Here is an 8,949-nt window from a genome sequence, read left to right as displayed (position 1 = left end):
AATGTCTTCCTGGAAAGTAACAGGGAGTCCGAGGGAAGGAGAGGATCAGAGAAATGCTGATGTGTTGAGAAACAGGAACATGTTGTACACTTTCAACACAGAGATTACACATGAGCTGCTTATGAGCTACATGGCCAGTTCTGCTCTCTAGCGTGGAGGTAAACAATGGTAGTCATGGTGCCATAGTGATGGTAGTCATGGTACTACATGGCCAGTTCTGCTCTCTAGCGTGGAGGTAAACAATGGTAGTCATGGTGCCCCTCAGTGGTGCCATAGTGATGGTAGTCATGGTACTACATGGCCAGTTCTGCTCTCTAGCGTGGAGGTAAACAATGGTAGTCATGGTGCCCCTCAGTGGTGCCATAGTGATGGTAGTCATGGTACTACATGGCCAGTTCTGCTCTCTAACGTGGAGGTAAACAATGGTAGTCATGGTGCCCCTCAGTGGTGCCACAGCGATGGTAGTCATGGTGCCCCTCAGTGGTGCCATAGCGATGGTAGTCATGGTACAGCCTCAGTGATGGTATGTTCTGCTCTCTAACATGGAGGTAAACGATGGTAGTCATGGTGCCATAGCAATGGTAATCATGGTGCCATAGTAATGGTAGTCATGGTGCCATAGCAATGGTAGTCATGGTGCCCCTCAGTGGTATCACATTGCATTGCAAATGGAGTTTGAACAAAACGATGCAAAGAAGCATTGACACAATCTACATTGAGAGTGCTATAAACATGCAAGACAACAAATCATTCTGTACAGAGATATACATTTTATTTATAATATTTAAACAATCACATCAATAAATTGAGATTTTACATGTTATTATGATTGACCGTTGAGAAGAGAAGCATAAAAGGAACACAAACAATTGTATTATTATGGTGATGATGATTGTATTATAATAGCACATACCAGCATTACACGACAGAGAACAGCCATGGTTCAGTGTGGATAGAAATAGTTAAAAAGGCTTAATTGCAGAAGAAGTGCCTAGTGATTGAGGGACCATTTTAGTAACACGACATACTGGAGCATTACTACAGGTGAGGAGGCGGGGGCGGGGGGGGTGTGAAGCTTGACCCAGACAGAGCTAAGTAAAACATTCAGAAAGAATATCAGAGTAAGAATCTAGGATCAGTTTATCCTTTTTTTAGATCATAATGAATACTATTATATGGACCGGGAGCACCTGATCCTAGGTCAGCAACTCTGAAATCTTTTTGAATATCAAGCCCTTGCCTCGCTTGATATCGACCTAGCAGTAGGTAACCCTGTGAGGTTAAAGAGAGCTGAAAGGGTCACTCCCTAGAGAGCGGGTTTCTAGAAGGGGGGGGGTACAACACTGCAGAAATAAACATTCTCAACGTAAAAAAAGAAAGAAAAAAAAGTCACTAGTCACTAAAAAGTCAAACGGTCAGCGTCTGAAAAAGCAGCCTATTCCTTCTATTAGTGCCCTATTTTTAACCAGAGGTCCTGGTCGAAATAGGGTGCCATTTTGAACGCATCTCCGCTCTGTTTAGTGTGCTGGAGTAGGGTGTAGTATGCTGTTATGATGTTTCCCCTAACGACAGGTGTGTTGCTCTGATACAAACGGATTCTAAACTGAAGCTTTAATACCGACAATTTTACAGGCCAGTTATGTTCATTATAAATTCCGTTAAAATAGTAGATAGGACGAAATACGGAGTTAAATTACTGACAGAAAACTTTTGGCACCAATTTAACTCCATAGAAAAAAACATCACAATGATGATGTGCTCATTATGGAATATCATACATCTAGAGACCTGGGTTCAAATACTACTTGAAATCATATCAAATACTTTAGCTGGGCTCAATTGAACTTCACTGTTGCAATGGAACTAACAGCATATTACCAAAAGTACAAATCTCAACCACCTGGTACGCTTAAGCAGGCCAAAGAAAACACTCCAAAGTATGTATGTATGTATGCATGTGAACAATTTCAAATAGTATTTGAACCCCGGTCTGCTGGTGACAGTCAGGGCATTAGTTGTATATTGTTATGTAACATTGACGATAACCATATCTACATGTACATACTACCTCAATCAGCCTGACTAACCGGTGTCTGTATGTAGCCTCTCTACTGTATATAGCCTCTCTACTGTATATAGCCTGTCTTTTTACAGTTGTTTTATTTCTTTACTTACCTATTGTTCACCTAATACTTTTTTCTGCACTATTGGTTAGAGCCTGTAAGTAAGCATTTCACTGTATTGTGTTGTATTCAGCGCACGTGACAAATAAACTTTGATTTGATAGTAAAATGGAACATTCCTAGCCCTGGTTAAGTCTTCAAGTGTAAAATATGATCCCAGTCATGTTATATTTGTTTCCATTGTCATTTCAATCTGTCATCACCACAACACAAGAGGAGAGAACAGACAAATTACACTACCTACCCCAACCATTTTTAAATATATACACTATAGCAGGTCCATTTTCATTTTCTAACAACTTAAAGAATTAGCCTACTGTCCAATTCACAGGACCCAAAAAAAAAAGGTACTTCTAGAGCTCAAATCCGTGTTGTTCATTATGAAAACACTTCCTCAGAGAAACAGGTTTTATGGTGTGGTTTTAGTAGTGGTCTACAGAGCCTGACGGATGTCTGTTTAGATGGCTCAGGGGCTGGAATTCCAGGAACCTACAGTTGGCTTCCAAATGTTCTAGAAGGTGTTCTAAATGATTGTAGATGTGACAGTTGTTGAAATGAATGACAGGACAGGGGGAGGGAGATCCGATCAGTTGTTAGCTGCCGCATCCACCTGTCTGGGCCAGTTCTCCTCTTCAATACCAGAGTCGTAGTCCTCCTCTGCTGGAGCCCTGGAAATATATTTACATCACATTTGAGTCATTTAGGAGATTCTCTGCGCATAACTAAAACTGAGAGCGAGGTAGGGTTCGTTATGCAGAGAGAGAAAGAGGGTCAGTATTAGTGGCAGGGTCAGGATTAGTGGCAGGGTCAGGATTAGTGGCAGGGTCAGGATTAGTGGCAGGGTCAGGATTAGTGGCAGGGTCAGGATTAGTGGCAGGGTCAGGATTAGTGGCAGGGTCAGTATTAGTGGCAGGGTCAGGATTAGTGGCAGGGTCAGGATTAGTGGCAGGGTCAGGATTAGTGGCAGGGTCAGGATTAGTGGCAGGGTCCGGATTAGTGGCAGGGTCAGTATTAGTGGAACGGTCAGGATTAGTGGCAGGGTCAGTATATATATATATATATATATATATCCCATTTAGCAGACGCTTTTGTCCAAAGCGACTTACAAGTCGGCTGGGGCCACTACTTTTACATATGGGTGGCCCCAGCGGGAATCGAACCCACGACGCTTGGCGTTGCAAGCGCCATGCTCTACCGACTGAGCCACACAGGACCCGAGTATTAGTGACAGGGTCAGTATTAGTGGAACGGTCAGGATTAGTGGCAGGGTCCGGATTAGTGGCAGAGTCAGGATTAGTGGCAGGGTCAGGATTAGTGGCAGAGTCAGGATTATGGTCAGGATTAGTGGCAGGGTCAGGATTAGTGGCAGGGTCAGGATTAGTGGCAGGGTCCGGATTAGTGGCAGAGTCAGGATTAGTGGCAGAGTCAGGATTAGTGGCAGAGTCAGTTATGCAGAGAGATAAAGAGGGTCAGTATTAGTGGAACGGTCAGGATTAGTGACAGGGTCAGGATTAGTGGCAGGGTCAGGATTATGGCCAGGATTAGTGACAGGGTCAGGATTACGGCCAGGATTAGTGGCAGGGTCAGGATTAGTGACAGGCTCCGGATTAGTGGCAGGGTCAGGATTAGTGACAGGGTCAGGATTATGGTCAGGATTAGTGACAGGGTCCGGATTAGTGGCAGGGTTAGTATTAGTGGCAGGGTCAGGATTAGTGGCAGAGTCAGGATTAGTGGCAGAGTCAGGATTAGTGGCGATTATGGTCAGGATTAGTGACAGGGTCAGGATTATGGTCAGGGTCAGGATTAGTGACAGGGTCAGGATTATGGTCAGGATTAGTGACAGGGTCCGGATTAGTGGCAGAGTCAGGATTAGTGGCAGAGTCAGGATTATGGTCAGGATTAGTGACAGGGTCCGGATTAGTGGCAGGGTTAGTATTAGTGGCAGGGTCAGGATTAGTGGCAGAGTCAGGATTAGTGGCAGAGTCAGGATTAGTGACAGGGTCAGGATTAGTGGCAGAGTCAGGATTAGTGGCAGGGTCAGGATTAGTGGCAGGGTCAGGATTATGGTCAGGGTCAGGATTATGGCCAGGATTAGTGACAGGGTCCGGATTAGTGGCAGGGTTAGTATTAGTGGCGATTATGGTCAGGATTAGTGGCAGAGTCAGGATTAGTGGCGATTATGGTCAGGATTAGTGGCAGAGTCAGGATTAGTGGCAGAGTCAGGATTAGTGGCGATTATGGTCAGGATTAGTGACAGGGTCAGGATTATGGTCAGGGTCAGGATTATGGTCAGGATTAGTGACAGGGTCCGGATTAGTGGCAGGGTCAGGATTAGTGGCAGAGTCAGGATTAGTGGCAGAGTCAGGATTAGTGGCAGAGTCAGGATTAGTGGCAGAGTCAGGATTATGGCGATTATGGTCAGGATTAGTGACAGGGTCAGGATTATGGTCAGGATTAGTGGCAGGGTCAGGATTAGTGGCAGGGTCAGGATTATGGCGATTATGGTCAGGATTAGTGACAGGGTCAGGATTATGGTCAGGATTAGTGGCAGGGTCAGGATTAGTGGCAGAGTCAGGATTATGGTCAGGGTCAGGATTATGGTCAGGATTAGTGACAGGGTCAGGATTATGGTCAGGGTCAGGATTATGGTCAGGATTAGTGACAGGGTCCGGATTAGTGGCAGGGTCAGGATTAGTGGCAGAGTCAGGATTAGTGGCAGAGTCAGGACTAGTGGCAGAGTCAGGATTAGTGGCGATTATGGTCAGGATTAGTGACAGGGTCAGGATTATGGTCAGGATTAGTGACAGGGTCAGGATTATGGTCAGGATTAGTGACAGGGTCCGGATTATGGTCAGGATTAGTGACAGGGTCAGGATTAGTGGCAGAGTCAGGATTAGTGGCAGAGTCAGGATTAGTGGCAGGGTCAGGATTAGTGGCAGGGTCAGGATTAGTGACAGGGTCAGGATTAGTGACAGGGTCAGGATTAGTGGCAGGGTTAGTATTAGTGACAGAGTCAGGATTATGGTCAGGATTGGTGGCAGAGTCAGGATTATGGTCAGGGTCAGGATTAGTGGCAGGGTCAGGATTAGTGGCAGAGTCAGGATTAGTGACAGAGTCAGGATTATGGTCAGGATTGGTGGCAGAGTCAGGATTATGGTCAGGATTAGTGGCAGGGTTAGTTATTTGGTCCTGTGTGGCTCAGTTGGTAGAGCATGGTGCTTGCAACGCCAGGGTAGTGGGTTTGATTCCCACAGGGGGGGACCAGTATGAAAATGTATGAACTCACTACTGTGAGTCGTTCAGGATAAGTGTTAGTTAGTGGTAGGGGAGCCGAGGTAGGGTTTGATGAGATGCGTTTTCACATGATGAAACCAACAGGTAGGACCATAACACAGGAACTTCAGGTCAGGGTTCTGTTCCTAATATATACCTCTGACATGATGAAACCAACAGGTAGGACCTGCATGACTGATGGGGTTGTTGTATACTTCTTCTTCCACCGGGCTAGTCAGTGAACAAGTCATTGTTATTTCCAATGACGGCCTGTTTTTGTCCCTACGTTCTTTAGTGTAAAAGTGTGTTTCTCTTTTTTTCTCAGCCCAACACAAATAAAAACACACTTTGCCATCGTATATACTATGATTTGAAAAGTGAGAATTCGAACCAAACAGGTGCTGACTAACCGGACGTATTGTGGTTCTGATTTGCCCAAGACGACGTCCTCGGTTAACTCCACAGACATGATGTCTGAACATGGTACCTCAAACATAGGCTCTAGAAGAAGCTTCTCCTGTAACAAAAAAAAAAGAAAAGAAGAAGAAAAAAAGAGAGACATTTCACACAGCAAACTGAAACAGGACATGGATATTAATGAATTAATGTAACCTTCATGGTCACAGAAATCACTCAGCATAATAGAAATATCACTTATATTTAATCGTCATCAATTGAAGCCATTGTGTGTATATTGTGACTGCTGATAAAAGCCTCAAATAACCCAACTTATAGGAATTGAGCACATTGTCATCCGTGCATAATTTTCTGTACTGACTGACCATGATGGACCTCAGGCCTCGGGCTCCAGTCTTTCTCTCCAGAGCCAGCCTGGCGATGGCCCTCAGAGCATCTGTCGTTACGTTCAGTTCACACTGGAACACAATGACAGAGAGAGGAACACACTGGAGGTTAAAACAGGAACTGAGACACAGGAAGACTGAATGTGATAACGCTCATCCAAAGACAACAACAACAATATTATGTTTCATTGTCACATACACTGGAAAGGTGCAGTTAAATGTGTTGTTTTACAGCGTCAGCCATAGTAGTACGGCACCCCTGGAGCAAATTAGGGTTAAGTGCCTTGCTCAACGGTGCATCGGCTGATTTTTCACCTTGTCACCTTGGGTATTCGAACCAGCGAACGTTCAGTTACTGGTCCAATGCTCTAACCACTAGGATACCTGCCACACTAGACTAAACATGACAAAAACACGTCCTTGATTATTGACAATATTATCTGTGTGTTTGCTAAGTAGTAGCCAGCAGTACTTGTATGTGAGCTGTAGGTCGCCAGTAGATTCTCAGCAGGGGAGATGTGGTTCCAGTCCAGAGAAAGAAGGCCTTTCCTTCCTCACCTTGTCCATGCTGAACAGGGCCTGCTGCTGCTGCTATTACCTTGTGTTACTACCACAGTGGTTCCTCCTTTAAAGGTTGCGTCATACTACAGCACACCTTGCGGGCTGCCGCAGAATTCTATGGCACGTTATTTAAATTGTCAGCCATTGTTGCCATTAGTGCTAGTTTGACCACCATAGGGCATCTTTGAGAAGCATGACTTTTTGTAATATTGGCTGTACTAGAGAATTTAAAACCTTTTTTAGTAAGAACATAGTATATGGGATTGATTATGAAATGTAGCTTAATTAATTTGATTAATATTATGGTGTTTCTAGAAAAACAAAACCCTCAGGGTTTCTGTTAGGAAAATATGGCGCTGTACAACGTGACTGTTTCCAAACTCCAATTGTAGGCTAACCAATACCCAAATGAAGATTCAGTGAAAATAACAATCTCATTGATTTAACACATGATTGGTACATAATAAATTTAGTGACAATAAGATAATAATTTATCTGATTACGCTCATAAAACCACTGTCTCTATCAAATTATTATTATTTTTTGTTTATTTCTCTGTGCGTTAATTGGTGGGGATAAACAAGTCTACATAGCCTACTGTAGTCCACTACTTTTTTTAATGTCAACATTTGTTCAGAACAATTAGCTTGATAACAAGAGAACATGTCGCTCTCAAAAAGTATCAAGAAGAAAGGCGGATAATGAAAACCGAAGTTTCAGAGAAGAATGTATAGAGATATTACGGCAGGGTAGCCTAGTGGTTAGAGCGTTGGACTAGTAACCGGAAGGTTGCAAGTTCAAACCCCCGAGCTGACAAGGTACAAATCTGTCGTTCTGCCCCTGAACTGTTCCTAGGCCATCATTGAAAATAAGAATTTGTTCTTAACTGACTTGCCTAGTAAAATAAAGGTGAAAAAAATAAAAAATAAAAAATATGCGTTCATCTTTTGCCAAGCCAGTGCGTCTTATTAGCAATGAAAATATCGCTGTTTGCAAACAATTCCAATCTCAAACTAATTATGAATCGAAGCATAGAACTTTCAGTGGCCTTCCCGCCCCATATAGAGGCCCAACGCAGAAACATTCAGTGGCCTTCCCGCCCCATATAGAGGCCCGACGCAGAAACATTCAGTGGCCTTCCCGCCCCATATAGAGGCCCAACGCAGAAACATTCAGTGGCCTTCCCGCCCCATATAGAGGCCCGACGCAGAAACATTCAGTGGCCTTCCCGCCCCATATAGAGGCCCAACGCAGAAACATTCAGTGGCCTTCCCGCCCCATATAGAGGCCCGACGCAGAAACTTTGAATTGGTAATTGAGAGCTGCACACACCACTTTTTTTGCGGACATATTCCGTAACTTAAAACGGGTTAAATCTGCAGTTACAAGGAAGAGGGAAAACAGTTGTGGACTTGGTGGAAAGGCCTTTAGTAGGAAGCTTTGAGTTGTTGGATTTGGACTTGTCCTCTGGAAGGCTACTGCACTTCAGCACACTGAAGAAACGACAGGCGGAGGGACCAGGCCGCAGCATCGTCACAGAGCTGATGGAAGACTTCAGCACACTGAAGAAACGACAGGCGGAGGGACCAGGCCGCAGCATCGTCACAGAGCTGATGGAAGACTTCAGCACACTGAAGAAACGACAGGCGGAGGGACCAGGCCGCAGCATCGTCACAGAGGTGATGGAAGACTTCAGCACACTGAAGAAACGACAGGCGGAGGGACCAGGCCGCAGCATCGTCACAGAGGTGATGGAAGACTTCAACACACTGAAGAAACGACAGGCGGGGGGACCAGGCCGCAGCATCGTCACAGAGGTGATGGAAGACTTCAACACACTGAAGAAACGACAGGCGGAGGGACCAGGCCGCAGCATCGTCACAGAGGTGATGGAAGACTTCAGCACACTGAAGAAACGACAGACAGAGGGACCAGGCCACAGCATCGTCACAGAGCTGATGGAAGACTTCAGCACACTGAAGAAACGACAGACAGAGGTACCAGGCCACAGCATCGTCACAGAGCTGATGGAACATTTCATTAAGCAGCTGAGGGACATCTTCTCCACCAGATTGGAAGACTACAGCATGTCTGCCCAAGGATATCATTGCATTTGAACGTGATCCTTT

The 8,949-nt window shown here is 44.9% G+C and overlaps 1 protein-coding gene across 2 annotated transcripts in view; it reads right to left on the bottom strand.

The window, feature by feature from the left end:
* Positions 1-750: 750 nt before the first annotated feature.
* The window catches only part of LOC135556734 (ATP-dependent Clp protease ATP-binding subunit clpX-like, mitochondrial), a 29,846-nt gene continuing 21,647 nt past the window's right edge, over positions 751-8,949 (bottom strand). For both annotated transcript variants that reach the window (XM_064990145.1, XM_064990146.1), the window contains exons 13-15: positions 6,239-6,331; positions 5,867-5,973; positions 751-2,851 (exon numbers count right to left, since the gene is read on the bottom strand). In XM_064990145.1, coding sequence (XP_064846217.1) covers positions 2,770-2,851; positions 5,867-5,973; positions 6,239-6,331 — 282 coding nt within the window. In that variant the 3' untranslated portion in view covers positions 751-2,769. The remainder of the gene's footprint in view (positions 2,852-5,866; positions 5,974-6,238; positions 6,332-8,949) is intronic.

This window comes from Oncorhynchus masou, chromosome 15 (genome assembly GCF_036934945.1).
Source record: "Oncorhynchus masou masou isolate Uvic2021 chromosome 15, UVic_Omas_1.1, whole genome shotgun sequence".
Lineage (NCBI taxonomy): Eukaryota > Metazoa > Chordata > Actinopteri > Salmoniformes > Salmonidae > Oncorhynchus > Oncorhynchus masou.
This window is presented reverse-complemented; position numbering and strand designations above follow the sequence as displayed.